The 18307-nt window shown below is 36.7% G+C and overlaps 1 protein-coding gene across 4 annotated transcripts; it reads left to right on the forward strand.

Annotated features, from left to right (window-relative positions):
- The first annotated feature begins 349 nt into the window (after positions 1-349).
- rbl2 (retinoblastoma-like 2 (p130)) lies at positions 350-18005 on the forward strand. 4 transcript variants are annotated; one of them, XM_083545744.1, is made up of 23 exons: positions 728-860; positions 895-1041; positions 1559-1689; positions 5622-5822; positions 6132-6196; positions 8525-8653; positions 8844-9004; positions 9444-9508; positions 9719-9881; positions 10771-10934; positions 11316-11428; positions 11520-11623; positions 12195-12332; positions 12435-12599; positions 12987-13080; positions 13212-13442; positions 13767-14023; positions 15182-15358; positions 15458-15529; positions 15604-15703; positions 16294-16526; positions 16667-16831; positions 16958-18005. In XM_083545744.1, the coding sequence occupies exons 2-23, from the start codon at positions 904-906 to the stop codon at positions 17129-17131; spliced, it is 3240 nt and encodes a 1079-aa protein (XP_083401870.1). In that variant the 5' UTR covers positions 728-860; positions 895-903; the 3' UTR covers positions 17132-18005. The 4 variants fall into 4 exon arrangements, with proteins under 4 accessions (XP_083401871.1, XP_083401872.1, XP_083401873.1 ...); XM_083545745.1 differs by having other exon boundaries at positions 350-1041; positions 16297-16526; XM_083545746.1 differs by having other exon boundaries at positions 396-1041; positions 13215-13442.
- The last annotated feature ends 302 nt before the right edge of the window (positions 18006-18307 follow it).

The following is an 18307-nucleotide window of genomic DNA, read 5'->3' on the forward strand; positions in this document are numbered from 1 at the left end:
TGTTATTGCATGTTAAAAGCGAGTGAAAATCCAAATACTGAGAAATCCTTTATATCCTTTAAAAATACTCTATTAACGCTTTCAGTAACGTTAATGCTACTTTCAAGTGCTCCTCGGGTTGTTTTTTAATTGCCAAATCCAAATTCTCTTGCATGTGAGGTCCGTATTATTAATAAAAGTAAATGAAAAATGTACAAGCCTTTTCATGCCTTCCTTTAAAGTGCTACAGTAACACGTACGGTTTCTGAATCTCGTGTGAATTTGAGGACCACGTATTTATTAACATTCTGGGAGCTCTTGAAGGAAGCATAATACCCTGCAAAACACGGACATTGAGTGATAATGGGGCGGGGGGGGGGTCTTATTTCGCAAAGGAAACCTACAAACTCAATTAATTTTACACTTGACAAAAATGTACAAAGTAGTCAGAAATTGTATAAAAAATAAAAATAAAAAAATAAAAAACTTTGTTTGTTTTCTTTTTTATTAACTGGAAAACAGCGGACTTTCGAGAACGAGCGTGATGTTTGGGAAGTGGAAAGTGGGCGGGGACAAGCATTTCCGTGTACTAGAAGAGGATTTTCTGCGTATCCGATATCGCGATACGATTTACGTCAAATCTGCGGCGTTTCGGCCTTTGCAGTACGCTGGAGGCGTACGCATCTTGCGCCCAGCGGTAGCTGTCAGTCAGAGGGCATTTAAATGGCTACAGTGTGCAGAAGTGTATGTACAGTCTGCGGCACGACACTGAAACCCTCGATCCGGGTTTTAATTCAGCCCTCAGCTCTGTAAATGACCACGTTAAATAACTGCGTGTTTTATTTTGTAGCCGATCGCTCGTTTTAAAGCGTCAGAAACGTCGCGGCTTGTGTATAACAGTCTGGTTTGATCATACGCGTAAAAATGAACGTGGAGGAAGAGGCTGTGCAGAAAACAAGGCTGTCGTTTGATGATCTTTGTCGAGCTCTGAATATGGACGAGGAGGCGAGTAACGGGGCATGGAGGAGCTACGAAAAGATCAACAAAAATTACACTTTAGAGGTAAGACAGAGCTGATCGCGGTTCCATAAGGCGCCTTTGCGGACATCTCGCCGGTATGTGCATGTACACTGGAGCGCTCATGTGTCTCTGTGTCCATTTCAATTCATCTGCGCAGTTAAAAAGCAAACAGAGTCCCCGGTTTGTATGGGTGCGAATGTTGTCCTGTTTATTAGTTGTTGATTTAGAGCAAGGGGCTGGATTTGGATCTCACTCAGGCCTTATCTCTTTAAACACACCGAGCTCCGAGCTCATCTGCCTTTCTAATAAATTACCACTGAAACTAAACACGATACAGTCAACCTTTACAGCACCATCCAAATGTACAAGCTGACAAGCTTAATACCTGCAACTATTAAGCCTGTACGACCTTTTCCATCTTATATATATATATATATATATATATATATATATATATATATATATATATATATATATATATATATTATCTTTTTTTTTTTTTTTTTTTTTTTTTATCCCCTTTGCCTTTTCTTACACTTTTTCTTTCTGTCTCGGTCAGGGTAGTGACCTGCACTGGTTGGCATGTGCTCTGTACGTGTCCTGCAGGACGTCTGTGCCCACCGTTGGTAAAGGCACAGCTGAAGGCAACTATGTGTCGCTCACACGAATTCTCCGCTCTTCAAATCAGAGGTGTGTAAGACAATTATATATGACACTGCAGCTGTAAAGCACTGCAGCGTTATTTTGTGCTTTACTGCTCTCATGAGCCAGGAATCATGTACATGCATGTATATAATAATATCAGTACAGGGATTCTGATAAGGGTTTGATTTGCAGAGTCAAGAGCATTTGTTTTGAGACACAGATCTTACTCAATTTCATTCCCTTTAGCAACCTGCTTTATATCGATCAGAGTTGTGGTATAGCAAGTACAACATCCCATTCTATAACTAATAAGAACGGTAAATGCTGCCAATATTGCAATGGTAAAAGATAAATAAAACATACTAGGACCTTCTTTTAATGGAAAATAATCAACTTCCATGTAACTTCATACTTTGTCATGTGTTATAAGTGACACAATATACAGTGTAACATTTGTATTTATAGTGTTTTTCTGTTCTCTCAGGGTCAGAAAAATAACATACTGAAAATGCAGATGTGAACAAAATCTGATATACATCAATATTGTAATACATACAATATTATCACAATTTAGCAACAATTTAGTATACACAATTTAGCAACCATTTTAGTATATTCAATTCAAGGGACAATACTATAGAAATGAAACTTGGATATATTTAGAGAAGTCAATGTCCAGCTTATATAGCAGTACAGATTTAGTGTCCTCTGAAAACAACTCAACATTAAGCCTTTATTGTCTAAATAGTTTGCAACAAAAGTGAATACACCCTAAGTGATAACAGCTGTACATCATGTAACCAAGGAAAGCCACATGTCCTATTCATCATGTTCATATTTTTGTCTGTTTGACAGGACCATTCATTTATATATCTTGTATTAGAGCAGTTAAAATTTGGTGTTTGAGTACAATTTTCTCATACTGACCACTGGATATTCAATATGGCACCTCATGGCAAAGACTCTCTGAGGATTTGAGAATTAGAATTGTTGCTCTCCACATAGATACTGTAGATAGATAGATAGATAGATAGATAGATAGATAGATAGATAGATAGATAGATAGATAGATAGATAGATAGATAGATAGATAGATAGACATATGTACAGTAAATACATATGTAAACATATGTACAGTAAATAAATAAAGGCTATAGCAGTGAAAATGTGTACTGTTGAAAAGTACAAGTAGATATTTATAGGGCTATGGCAGTAAGAAAATGGCACTGATTGACAGACACTGTTGTAAAGGTATGAAAAGTAGAATGTTATAAGGCTAAGACAGTGAAAAATAACATGCAAAATGGCAAAAATGCTTATATAGATACAGAAAACAGGATATACAGCATGTTAGGTATATAGATACAGAATTCAGAATATAAAGTGTGTAGTGTGTATACATGTAAATGTGTGTGTGTGTATATTATATATATATATATATATATATATATATATATATATATATATATATATATATATATATATATATATATATATATATATATATAGGTACAGAATACAGGATATACAGTCTGTATGGTATATAGATACTAGATACAGAATACAGGATATACAGTATGTGTGGTATATAGATACAGAATACAGGATATACAGTATGTATGGTATATAGATACAGAATACAGGATATACAGTCTGTATGGTATATAGATACTAGATACAGAATACAGGATATACAGTATGTGTGGTATATAGATACAGAATACAGGATATACAGTATGTATGGTATATAGATACAGAATACAGGATATACAGTCTGTATGGTATATAGATACTAGATACAGAATACAGGATATACAGTATGTGTGGTATATAGATACAGAATACAGGATATACAGTATGTATGGTATATAGATACAGAATACAGGATATACAGTATGTGTGGTGTATATATATATATATATATATATATATATATATATATAGGTACAGAATACAGGATATACAGTCTGTATGGTATATAGATACTAGATACAGAATACAGGATATACAGTATGTGTGGTATATAGATACAGAATACAGGATATACAGTATGTGTGGTATATAGATACAGAATACAGGATATACAGTCTGTATGGTATATAGATACTAGATACAGAATACAGGATATACAGTATGTGTGGTATATAGATACAGAATACAGGATATACAGTATGTATGGTATATAGATACAGAATACAGGATATACAGTATGTGTGGTGTATATATATATATATATATATATATATATATATATATATATATATATATATATATACAGAATACAGGATATACAGTATGTATGGTATATAGATACAGAATACAGGATATACAGTATGTGTAGTATATAGATACAGAACACAGGATATACATTATGTTCTTAATCTAGATAAAGAATACAGGATATACAGAATGTACGGTATATAGATACAGAACACAGGATATAATAAATACATAATAGTGCAGATGTGTGTTAGGCACAATATGTGTAGAAAATTAGGGGTTTATACAGTTACAATATGTACTTTGTATGTACAAAATGGTGTAGTGTAGAGTTCAGTAGTGTGATGGTGGATGTAAAAAAGCTGGCACTAAACCTACTGGTTCTAGTGCGTATGTTTCTGTATCTTCTTTTTGATGGAAGGAGGTTAAACAGTTTGTGACTGAGTCCTTGATGATTGTTGTGAGCTCTTCGCAGACATCTGCTGTGGTGAAGGTGCTCAGTGGCAGGTAGTTGGGTCCCAGTGATGCGTTGGGTGATTCTGACCACCCTTTTCAGGGCTTTACGTTCATGCACAGTGGAGCCTCTATACAATACAGTGATGGAGTTGGTTAAGGATGCTTTCTATGATGCCTCTCGAAAGATGGCCTAGGCTATAGGAAGATCAGTAACAGTTGATCAGTTAAACAGTTACAGTGCAGTGGCCAGGGTCATACAGAAGTTTTCCAAGATGGGTTCTACTCAGAACAGACCTCGCAAGGGTAGTTTAAAGAAGTTGAGTCCTCACTCTGTGCATCAGGTGCAGCAGCTGGCTTAAAAAACAATATTATAAGTGCTGCCAGCATTGCTTTAGAGGTTGCGGAAGTGGAAGGTCCGCTTGTCAGTGTTCAGATCATACGCACACTGCAACAAAAACGCTAAACAATCTAAAGCTGGCTCACAAGAAAGCCCTCAAACAGTTTGTTGAAGACAACCTGTCCCAGAGCATGAAAGAACCTGGTCCTGTGGTCTGATGAGACTAAGATAAACTTGTTTGGCTCAGATGGTGTCCAGCATGTGTGCCAACACCATGATGATGAGTATAGTAACAAAAAATGTGTGTCTTGCGTACAGTCAAGCATGATGGTGGTAGCATCTTTTCAACATGATAACACCCCCAAACACAACCCTAAGATGAGGCTAATGAAGTTGAAGGTGTAGGAGTGGTCAAGTATGTCTCCAGACCTGAGCCCTATTGAGCACTTGTGGGGCATCATCAAGCTGAAGGTGGAGAAGTTGTTGCCAGTTATTTCATAAAATAATGACTGTATGTTGAGTTATTTTTAGAGGACAGTAAATCTGTGCTGCTACACAAACTTCACATTGACTACTCTAAAATATATCCAAGTTCCATTTTTATAGTATTGTCCTTTGAGAGGATAAACTGAAATGGTTGCTGAAATGTGAGGGGTGTACTCACTTTTGTGATACACTGTAAATGTCAACATCATACCAGCCATGCCCTCTGTGAACAAGGACAGGTTTTTCTTTTTTTGTTTTATTTTAAAATTAATTTTGGAAGTTGTAACTACAGCCTATAATTCTGATTCTTCAGCATCTGAAAGTATGTTGGCTCCCAATAAATATAATGCAACTAGCTTTATTCAAAGTCAAAAACATGCTGAAATTATTAAAAACTGATTCATATATTTGAATTTGTTTATATATTTGTATATTAGGGAATGCATATATGAACGAATATCTTCTGTTCTTCTCACAGTTTAATAGAATTTTTCAGCAAAATGAAGAAATGGCAGGATATGGCCAACCTGCCAAAGGAATTCCGGCAGAGCACAGAAAAGCTGGAAAGGAACTTCACTGTGACAGCTGTTATTTTTAAAAAATACGTCCCCATATTTAAGGACATATTTAAACCCCCATCTGAAGAACCACCCAGAACACACAGAAACAGAAAACAAAAGTAGGTTATTAGAGAAAACATTATTTAACTGTACACAACTACTGTACACTCTGTGTATGAGAACCTAATGTGAAACTTTTTTTGACATTACCCTGGAAATGACATAAACCTGGAAAGGTTGCTTGTGTAGTAACTAATTATCACGTTTACTAAAACAGTTTTTTTTTTTTTTTTTTTTTTTTAATTATGTTAAGGCGATTTATTGGATTATATCATTTGGCCATATGTGCCAAGCTATAAACCTTCTAAAACCTTACCCTTGTTGTCTTATAAGAAGCTTAAGCTAATTGTTGTTTCCTGTGTCATTAGACGTCATCCTTGCACTGTGGCTGAGCTTTTCCAATTCTGCTGGGTCCTGTTCGTGCATGCAAAAGGTAAGAAACCTGACTCTGCTTATATAAGCATCCTCATGCTTGCTTATTTGGCCCAAGCATTTATTGTTGTAAAACCTAAAGTGTAGAATGAAGATCAGACCTGATCCAGCTCTTCCTAACTAGGATGAGGTTAGAGACAACTCAGTGTGTTTCAGATTAGATGAATGTGGGTATAAATGGGTTAGGGTTAGCAGTAAAAGGTTAGGCATTATAGAAGTATATAAAGGCATTATAGAAGTAGTTGGATCAGGGTCAGCTTAAGAACCTGGACATTTTTTTTCTACAGCAAAGATCTCATTTGCAATAAGACGTTAGTACGATACGTGAAGTGGGCTGTTTTCTTTGTGCAAGTCCCTACAATAAGAGCATTGCAAAATATCAGCCTGCATTACTTACCATTTTGCAGTATTTCTGCATGATTACCTTCCAAGCAGTTAGTCCTGTTTGTGCGTTAAAAACAATCAAATGAATAAATGTTTAAAAAATAGTTTTTATTATAAAGTCATAAAAATGAAGTTATGTTAATCTGAGTGGTTGGATTTATTAAGAATGCATTTTTCAAGAATTTGAAATAGGAGGAGAGAAAAACACAGTTAAGTTAACGGTGAGAAATAAACAGAAAATGTTAACTGCCAACACATGGCAAGAGAAGTAAAGGCAGCGTTTATTGAATATGTTCCTATAACTCTCTTTAAAAAGAGGGGTCATTAGACATGAAGTAGTTGTGCATTAGTCATGTAGTAGTGCATATTCCTATTGGGTAGCATTAAAAGATGTTGGTCATGTGATCACCAATCATTACTTGGGCCTGTGCTGACTTGTCAGCTTCAGCTAGAAGCCACAGGGGACCTACACATCACACACACACACACACACACACACACACACACACACACACACACACACACACACACACACACACACACACACACACACACACACACACACACACGCTGACCCACTGCATTCATTTTCTCTGACCTCCTTTTTTACTTTGCTATGTGCTAAAACAGCCACTGGGTAAAATGAGCTCAGTACAATTGTGTAAGAGCTTATATTTATGTGTGTGTCTGTAATTAATGTTTGGGATCATTGCAGTGTGGTTATATCAACTGATATACTAGAAAACATTCAATAGTGAACATATTCTTACTTTAAACCCTTAAACCCATAAACTATTGTGTCATTACTCATTTCATTTATTTATTTTATGAAGTAACTGCTAGAAAACTAACAGGAAATATATGTAGTTATAAGATCAGAAATGCCAAACTATTTTTAATTATTAAAATGCAGTCTTGTGTTGAGATATAAAAACAAATGTTAAGTATAATATATAGCATGGAGCATGACATTAGAGAACAATAGATTTTGACAGCTGCAGAGAGAACAGCAGGGGGAATAAAGCAAACCTAATGACTGAGACAATCATTTTCGGGCATGTGCAGCATTCATTGCTTATCATAGCAACCAGTGCAGGTGACAAGTCAGAACTTGTCTACATTTAAGTAGCCAATAGTCTCTGCAGGACCAGTGGGATGGATGGTCTTTATTTCCCTTCTATTTTTCTTTATCCGTCTTTGGTTGAAATCGGTCTCAATCTGCTGTTGTTATTTGTAGAAATCCTTCCTGTTAAAGCTTTATAATGTGGATTTTTTGCTTTATTTGTGGACTGCACTCAGGATCATGTAAGTACATGTTACTGAATGTGATGTGAACTTAAATCTTAATGCCTTGTTTATAAGAATCTTGCATTATTTGGAGGATTATGGAATATTACTTGTAATATAAATGTTAATGTGTTACGATAATGTTAAGCTTAATTATAGTGCATATATAAATATAGATCTGTTTGAATTTGATAGCTTGAGTGCTGAAGTGTTTAGAACATGTTGTGTGTCCAGCTGAGGGAAGATAGGTTGGTCTAAATATTAAACATTATTTATTGCCAAGACCGTGGGGATTGTTGTCTAAACCTATGTGTGTGTGTAGGTTCCTCTGGAACTCAATTAAACAGGAAGAAATAAATCTACACCACACCGCTGAGCAAAGCAGCCTCTCTCTTGCAGACTTTTCCTGTTATGCCAAGCGATTAGGGTCCTGTCTGGCTGATATACAGTGTGTCTGTGTAATATTGCTGTGGGTTTCAGCATGGGTTGTCACTGTTTGATTTGTGGATAAGAACAGCAGAACTGGAGAATGGTTGTATTGTGCTATTCATTACTTTACACAGGTCAAAAACGATGCATGCAGCCTACTCGTACCCTTTTAAACCTCTTTAACACCCAACCACCACACCCCTGTTCTATGTCCTGTTGCTCTATGTAGGAAACTTCCCTATGATCAGCGATGACCTTGTGAACTCCTATCACCTGTTGCTGTGTGCATTTGACCTAGTCTACTCCAACTCTCTGCTGTGCTCCAGCCGTAAAGATCTGCTCAATCCCACTTTCAAAGGTACATATACATGCCCACACACACTTCAGTACAGAGAGACACAGCATGAAATTACATCTGCCATATCAACTTTGTACCTCACACCTGTGTCTCTCACTATTTGTGTGTGTGTGTGTGTGTGTGTGTGTGTGTGTGTGTGTGTGTGTGTGTGTGTGTGTGTGTGTGTGTGTGTGTGTGTGTGTGGGTACAGGCCTTTCAGAAGAATTAAATAGTAAGGACAATAGACCAGGCCCTGGTTCACTCTGCTTTATAGAGCAGCTGTGTGAATTGCATCAGGGTGAGGTACTTGATGCAAAAGGAGTGAAGGAACACTTCTGGAAGCCTTTCATCAAGAAGTTATTCGAACGCAAGGTAAAAAGTCAAGAGTCTAGAAAAAAAGCTCAAATTAAATCAGATGTATGCTTAAAAAATATTAAAACTTGGTAATTAAACTTCATAATAAATAACAGTATTTTATAACACCTGCAGACTTATTGTATGCAGCACATTAGGTCAGTTATCATCTACAGTTAAAAAGGCTGTTGTTTTTGCATTTTTGAAATGTTTATATTGTTTGTATTCTTTTATAGAAGTATTTATACCTATATTTATACCTTATTTAGTAACCAAATAAATTCAGTATTGTGTTTTCTAAAATCCACTAATGGATTATAAATGTGTTATAACACCCAGTGTACACTGTGACAGATACAATACAAAACTTTTATATGATTCTTGTACAGTCATACTGTGAATTTTCTGTTAGCAAACATACTTCTATTGCTCACTTATATTCCTCACATACTTACAGATTTTAAAGGGAAAGGTAGAGACACTGACTGGATTTTTGGATCCTGTTCATTTTGGAGACAGTCTGTAAGTATTTGAAGTTAAAAATGAAGTGAATGAAGCTTTTTATTTAATCAGGCTGCAGTATTTGCTGTATGCTTGGAGTCCAGCACAATGTCAGTATTTTTACCTGTATCTCTATCTCTATCTAAATTTGTTTAGAGCAACAGATAGGTGTTAATATGTATATTTAAATAGTTGGTTCATTTACATTACCTGTGCATTTGTGTGTCTCAGTGCATCTCTTAATCGGGCGTATGAGGAGCATGTCTTGTCATCAGGTGCTCTAGATGAGAGGATATTTCTGGGTGAAGGAGCGAGAGAGGACATTAATACACCAGGACCATATTTGTGTGAGGGGACAGAGAACCAGACAGCCAGCATTCACAAATCTCTCGCTGTGAGACAGCTGCACTTACACAGCTACACATCCTGGGCCTATACACAAAAATTATTTAAAAAGTTAGCATTAAGTTCATTTAGAGTAAACTGTTCTTAATTATCCCTTTAACGTTCACAGTTGTATATTAATCTCATTTTAGAGAGATATGATAAAAAAATGTAATAAAACCGCCATGAAATTCATACAGTTGATTCATACAGATGCATACAGTTTTACGCATTAATAATGCGTTAAAGCAAATGTATTTTATCGACACAAATTTTATTAACACGAGATTAATGCAGCGCACATTTCTGTTTGTAAAAATTTATTTCTTAATTTTTCTTAAAAATATAAATAAATATAAAAGAAGAGAAATTAAAAACCTTGAACGCAACACATTTATTTACAGTGTCCTTTTTTTACTCTAAAAAAAAACACCAAGTATCAAATCAAGCATCAAAATCCGCAATTATGCACACATCCGGCAATTAAAACTGCCCGTGTGGAAAAGTTTCATTTGGATACGTAATTTAAAACACCATAATTACTTTAAAACTTTTACAAGAGTATTTTCACAAGCTGCCCTGTTATATGAAAACAGGCTTGTTTGATTGAGCAACTGGCTCAGTGCTAAGAAAGAGAAGTTCTTTTTTCCATGTGTTTATTAGGAATTAACAAGTTAATATTTAGGATGTTAAGGGTAGTTTCAGTAATAATAAACATACATTTACCTCAATCATATTTGTCCATGTCCATGTTGATTAGAGTATTAAAACTTGAAAAGTATTAATTTAAGGTACTTTTGGAACAGATAAAAATTTGTTAACTCATGATAATCATGCCATTCATTGCAAATAAATATTTTAATCGATTGACAGCCCTATTTAAAATAACTCTTTTACAGGCATCAGCTCTGAAAGTGTCCACTCCACTGACGGGAAGAGTGTACTTACAGGAGACTGCTTCTGGCACTTCAGTGTTCACAGCAATGGAAGGCATCTCACGTCTGCAAAGTCTCCTGGCAGGACTCAAACACAGGCCAAGCCTGAGACTGAGAGACATGCTGAAGTAATAAACACAACACACACACACACACACACACACACACACACACACACACACACACACACACACACACACACACACACACACACACACACACATACTTATGTACCCAGTCAAATTACAAATCATTGCACATCACAAATTTTTATATTCATTTTGTGTCCTATGAGATGGACACTGGACATCAATTGTTTAGCAGTGAACAGGACATGACATTTGTCTGCCAAATATTTCTGATTACAATCAAGGAGTTCTGTTATTGCAGTTCTAAAAAAACTAAATTGGTACTAAAAACTAGATTAATAATTTTAAACAAAATGTATTTGGTCTGTCTTCCCAATTATAAGAATAGTTTTTTTCATGTCTATTAATTATAAAACCTAGGGCCTGTGCAAGGAACCCAAGTGAAAATATTGCATCCAGACTGAAGGAGATGACTAAGGCATTCCTCCAAAGCTATGAGGCCAAGGAAGAGGCAAATGGAGGCTTGGAAAAAGGTCTCAACCATGTTACAACTATTTCACAAAATGTCAAATATTATGCATTTCTCTGTATATGTATACATGTATTTTTCTTTTTACTTTGCAGATACTGTTGTCAAATACTTTTGCTTAGCCGAGGCACTGTATTATAAGACACTGGAGGGCATCATTGACCAGGAGAAGAGGAGACTCGGTGACAGTGACCTCTCTGTGAGATCTCCCCCATTCATACTGTTTAGATTTATTCTTTTAGTAATGCTATACATAAAGAATTTGCTGAAATAATTAACACAAAAATAAGATATTTCAGCATTAATAAACTATAAATAATGTTAACAAAAACAACATAATCAACTGACATGCTTAAATGTTGACAAAATACAATTGAATTAATGAATTTTTAATCCACATAAGAATCTGTATACATTTGGCAAAAAATGTTATCACGAATTTCATATGGTTTAACATGTTACTGAATACTGTGTGCCAATATTTAACATTTGTTGTTTAGATTCAGCTGTGAATTTTGGTCAGTTAACAACCACAACATGTTTTTTAAGGTGTTGATTAGTATCAGCCATTGTGGGCTTCATTTTACTCACTGTAAAACGTTAAACACTGTAACCAGCTTGGCTTATCTGGTGTATAAAATATCTATTTAAAATAATTCTATATATTGTGGTTTGTCTGTGTTATGTAATGCTAGTAACAGTTTTGTATGGTTTAGTCTGAGTGACTTGAGTTAGCTTGAGCACACACTAAGTGGCAATGTCTTCTCCAGTCTATTCTAGAGCAGGACATGTTCCACCGTTCTCTGATAGCCTGTTGTCTAGAGATTATCATCTTCTCATACCACCCACCGGGTGAGTTCCAGCGGATTTTGCAGACCTTTGAAATCCCCCCTTACCACTTTTATAAGGTCAGTCAATCCAAACATACAAAAAAACAACAACACATTAATATAAAATTATATATCTAAAAATATTCCTCTCACTCTTTCTCGTTGTTTTCTCCTCATTAGGTGATCGAGGTGCTGGTTCGGGCAGAAGAAGGTCTCGCCAGGGAGGTGGTGAAGCATCTAAACCATGTGGAGGAGCAGGTGTTGGAGAGACTGGCCTGGAAAGAGAGTTCCCCACTCTGGGAGAGCATTAAAGGGGCCAAAAACCATGTGCCTTCCTGTCAGGAGGTGAGACTGAACACCTGTTTCTAACCATGTTTTGTTCAAGGTATTAATGTTACTGATGCATGGAGATTTAAATTTCGGCTGAATGTGGTTGAAATTCAGGACATACTTTTTCAGGACAACTTTTCAGCCTAAAACTAAGGTAACAATAATTAAAAACAATTAATATGAAATATGTATTTAGAAGTTACATTACATTATGTGGCTTGCAGAAACAGCATTTTCAATCACTTTCAAATTTACATTGCTAAAAAAATCTAAGTTTTTATACAGTGCAAAGAATCAAAAGTGCAATTTCTTTCTGTTTTCAGCCAAAACATTTCAGGATAATGCTAATTATTTGGTCATTTAAATAGTGTTCATTAATGGTGTTGTGGTCATACGTGTTAGGTAATGCCTCCTCAGTACCTGGAGGATGGGTCTGGTAACCTACACAGCCCCCAAAACAATGAGCTCAGCGTTAACACTTCAGGAACAGGAAAAGGTAAAGGCCTATAGCGCACACCCAGTGTAATAGTGTACCATGTACTAGCTGAGTATATGTTGAAAACTTTAAATCAGCCACTAAGTTGTTAATCATTGTTCAGTAAGCTTTACTTTTGTTGCTCCCATCAGCAGTGTCATCCTCTTCCACAAATCTCCACGAGCGCTACAGCTCACCACCCACTGCAACAATACGCAGGCGTCTCTTTGTGGACTCTGAAATGCCCTCTGACCCTCCTGCAGCAACCCGGGTCAGCCAGCCCTCATTAGTCAGCACCATACCAGCAGGTCAAACCGTGGTCACTATGGCAACAGCTACTGTTACTGCTAACAATGGACAGACCGTGACAATACCTGTGCAAGGTTCTGTGAGCTATTTAAATGTTGCATTTGGTCGAATTTAGACACAGTGGAAATGAAGTACTATAATAATAAGATATATGTATGCCAATTTTGACAAAATAATTTTCTAGTTGTTTGTTGTTTCTGCCATATGTTTGCTTTAATAAAGTAAAAAAAAAAAAAACAGGAAGCACAAATAACTCTGTATAATAATTTAGATACCACCTGTAGATTGTAGCTTACTAAGAGTATACTACTAAGTATCAAATGCTAAAGCAAATAAAAAACAGCAATTTCTACTTTAGAGTCAAAAAGAGTAATAACAAAATGTTGTCCTCTCTGTAGGTATAGCCAATGAGAATGGAGGCATCACTTTTATCCCAGTGCAGGTGAGTGTGACAGGGCAGAGTGGACCAGGACTACAGCCTCTCACTGCCCAGGCTCTGACTGGCTCACTAAACACCCAACAGCTGACGACCACCATGCCTGCTGGCACTGTTCACACCAGCCCTACAGCCGGCAAGAATGCCAAGATGAGCCCTCAGCATGGAACATCAAACAGAGCACAAAGAACTGGCTCCCTCTGTCTGTTCTTCCGCAAGGTGAACAAGGATGTCAATGTTGTTTAAAGAATTTGTTGATTGTCCTAATGACAGGACAGTTTTTCATAAGATGCTAACAGATAGGCATGAGGAAGGGGTGATAGTGTAATAGGAAGAAAGAAAATAAATGAGCAAAATGCGATAAAATGCTAGCTGCTAACAAAGCATCCTTAAAGCAAGGTCAGTATACAGTAATGAAAAGTAAAGCTGCCAGTCATAGTGATAAAGCTGTAGTGGGGAAACACTGCTGGGGAATTACATCTGATGTAATATACATTGGAAAATACATTGTGTGAAATACATCAGATGTCAAGTATCACAATCAAACATGGCATAAAAAAAAGTAAAAAAAAAAAAAAAAAAGACCAGTGTCTGTACTGCGTGTATCTATTTACATTTGCAGCATTTAGCAGACTCCCTCATTCAGAGTGACGTACAGAATTGCTTTGAGTCTGAATCAATGAATAGATCAACACTGGTGCCATACATGTTTTTAATCGTAAAGACATAAAACAAACAGGGGGAAAAGTGGTAGTTTAAATGTTTCAGGAAGAGAAGCTTCTTCAATTCAATTCAATTCAATTCATTTTTATTTGTATAGTGCTTTTAACAATGGACATTGTCTCAAAGCAGCTTTCCACAGATAATGCAGTAATAAAGAATGAATAAGATGTTCATTGGTTTGTCCCTAATGAGTGAGCCGGTGGTGATTGTGGCAAAGAAAAACTCCACGAGATGGCATAAGGTACAAACCTTAAGGGGAACCAGACTCAATAAGGGAACCAGTCCTCATCTGGGTTGCACCAAATGTCCATTTATTACAGCTAAACCATGTAGAGGTGTGCAGTGATCATTTGAAGATAGGCAGTGACTCAGCTGTGTGGACATCTAGGGGAAGTTTATTCCACCACCTCGGTGGCAAAACAGAGAAGAATCTAGACGTTTACCTACCACTTACCCTAGTTTGTTATTATACTGTGTTATTATTGTTTGAGTGCTGTGTCTGTGTTAAACACTAACACATCCAGAGTATCTGTAGTCATTTGTGTGAATTCTAAACTTTTCTTGCTTGAGTAGTGGGTTACATTGCATATTAAGTGCAGTACAAAACCCAAAGTGCAGTGTGCAGTGAACCGTTTCTTCCGACCTGTGATTCAGGTGTATCACTTGGCCAGTGTGCGTCTCCGAGACCTGTGTGTGAAGCTGGATATCAGCACAGACCTGCGCAGGAAGATCTGGACCTGCTTCGAGTACTCACTAGTGCACTGTACTGAGCTCATGATGGATCGACACCTCGACCAACTGCTCATGTGTGCCATCTATGTCATGGCTAAGGTGCAAAACAGAAAAATAAACTGGAATCATAATTACAATCACAAATTTTTCCATGCGACTTACACCTACATGATCAGTCTGTTAATTTATTTTGAACAGGTGACTAAAGAAGATAAATCCTTCCAGAACATTATGAAGTGTTACAGATCTCAGCCTCAGGCCAGCAGCAGTGTAAGTACAGACATGGACAACACAATAAAAGCGTAATGATGATGATGATGATGATGATGATGTTGTTGTTCCAGGTATATAGGAGTGTTCTGATAACGGGACGAAAGAGACGCCACTCGGGCAAGAGTGAAAACAACAGACAGAACTCTCTGGCTGAAGGAGGGCCTGAACAAGGTATATACCCACCTTTAGACACACACATATCTTATCCATACAACCATTTAAATAGACAAGACTTCATTATATGTTTAAAATTTATTCTAAGTCTGAGTCTTCTGATTTTATAGCAATGAAGCTAAATGCAGATCAGATCCTTTCAGTTATATTAAATGTACTACATAATATAACTGAAATGATCTGATCTGCATTTAGTGCCATTGCTATAAAGTCAGAAGTATATATATATTTATTAATCCCCCACTTTACCGTGGTTTAAATCTCATGCCCCAAGTCACAGACTTGCATTTGCCACATAACTAATTTGTTTGGATGATTTTCCTGGTCTCTCGTGGATAGCACCATAGACCAAAAAACTTTTTTTGGGGGATTTTTTTTACTTAAAAAATGTTTATGTTGAAATAATGAAATTCATTAGATACAATATAGTTATTAATTATAAAATGCACAAAAGTAAAATGTTAATACAGTACAGTACTTTTTTGGGTGGCGTCTGTTTATGAACGGGGTATTACTGTGTATATATATATATCCAAACCAAATGTAAATTTGAGATTAAGCGTGCATGCTGCTCTCTTCCGCAGCAGCAGCAGCAGTAGCGAGTGGTAACAGCAGTCCTCTGTCGATGCGCTCCAGCAGCACACTGCCTGTTCCTCAACCCAGCAGTGCTTCCTCTACACCCACTCGCATTCCCGGCACATTGCCAGAGCAGGAGGAAGAGGAGAAGAGGGGGGACCTTATTTGTTTCTACAACCACGTCTACATCAAACAGATCAAACCATTTGCCCTGCGGTACTCTTCCAGCTCGCCTAAAGCAGGGGTGGGAGATTTTTTTGTTATGTTTTGTATGATTTTATAAGACATTTTTCATCACAAAAATATTAATAAAAAAACTGTTCCTTTTAACATCCCTTCAAAATAAAGTTGTCTAATTCTCTATGTGATTTCTAATGTGTATAGGCAGAGACTCCACCCCTGTGTCCATATCCTTCACTCCGGATTGGGTCCCCACGCAGAGTTCTCCTTTCTCACAACCACTCCATCTACATCTCTCCCCATAAGAATGACAGTCCACTCACTCCTAGGGACAAGATCTTCTATTACATTAGCTCGAGTCCCTCAAATGTAAAGCAACACACTTTCACACAATAATGAACATGTATTTTAATCCTCCATGCCTGGTCTGATTTCTGAAACATTTACACATCCTGTTACCTGCTTAAAATTAATCTTGCTCTGGTTTTTTCTTAGCGACTGCGAGAGATTAACAGCATGCTCCGTACTGGAGAGACGCCCACTAAGAAGCGCAGCATGGTTCTGGAGGAGGAGCAGCAGTCTCCTGCTAAGAGGCTGTGCCAGGAGAACCACAGTGCTCTCTTCCGCCGCCTACAGGACGTCGCCAATGACCGCAACAACTCCCATTAATGCATACATCAAACTAGCAGACCACAAAGCCCATGATTTATGAAAATTAAGAAAATTAATTTGTCAGATGCAAAAAACATGCACTGGACGTGAACAAATTAGGCACAAAGAACAGTCAGAGTCATTCACCAAAACCTGAGCATGGAAAAACATGGAACAAATCTCACAATTTAACAGCTTCTACAGTGAGAGCTTCTTGGTCAGTGAGATCATGTTTTCCATATTAATGCACCAATTATCAGATCTTTTTATACCATTTACAAAATGCACAAATGCCGTGTAGGCATTTTTAATTTCATACTTAATATTATACACTTTAAATCAATTTCATACACGTTAGGAAAAAGGATTATGTAGTGAACAATGGATTTGTGAGCAGATCTTGCCTTTGTTTGTCATTGTACTGTCTTTTAAAAAACTATTTTCATAAAAGAAAAGTTTAATATGTACAGTGACAATAGTTCCTGGTTTCTTAAATTCTTTAAGAAATTATTGCGAACTCTTTTATATGCTGAACTGTGTTTTTTTCCATGTGTTTTTGTGATTTATATAGTTAATATATTCATGATATTTTTCTTACTTTAGTTGGAAAGATATTGGTTAGAGGCAACTGACATGTTAAGAGTATACACATTTTAAATTAATTTATTATTCTTGTGTTCTGCATGTAACTATGTAAAAGAAAATATTGTCTTTTTATGGTTTGTTTTTTCTGTCCATCATTACAATTCATGTGTGTCATGTCAAAGAGCAGTCCCATTTCTAGTAAGTGCCTTTTCTATCTTTGACTTTCACAGACTTTGTATGTACAGCTAACATAGAGTTATAGTGTTATAGTTTTCTCATTTGTCATTTAATAAATTAAAGTTGAACTCCACAAACTGCATTATGTTAAATGTCCATCAGGATCCAACTGAAATTCGGGATAATCGCCTCCATTGTGTGTTTCACCACTAGATGGCGTCCTGTTCACTTGTGGATCAGTTCTTCAGCAGACCTACCTGAAAATATAATGGATCATTTCTTTTTGGCACAGTTTTCCAAAGCACTGGTGCGTGGGGTTTGCAGGAGATTAAGCTGCAGGGAGAAATCCCCGACTGGGTTAGAGTACACAACAAACCTACAGCAGACTAAAACATGATTTATTCTGTGTATGTAAGCAAACACATCCAACTG

Source organism: Silurus aristotelis (assembly GCF_946808225.1).
Source record: "Silurus aristotelis genome assembly, chromosome: 7".
In the NCBI taxonomy this organism is placed as follows: Eukaryota; Metazoa; Chordata; class Actinopteri; order Siluriformes; family Siluridae; genus Silurus; species Silurus aristotelis.

Excerpts from the sequence above, each read along its gene's own strand:
- rbl2 (XM_083545744.1), top strand. The coding sequence starts at position 904 with ATGAACGTGGAGGAAGAGGCTGTGCAGAAAACAAGGCTGTCGTTTGAT. Across the intron at positions 9,882-10,770 it reads GCATTCACAAATCTCTCGCT|GCATCAGCTCTGAAAGTGTC; the intron begins GTGAGACAGCTG and ends ACTCTTTTACAG. Across the intron at positions 16,527-16,666 it reads CCAGCTCGCCTAAAGCAGGG|GCAGAGACTCCACCCCTGTG; the intron begins GTGGGAGATTTT and ends TAATGTGTATAG.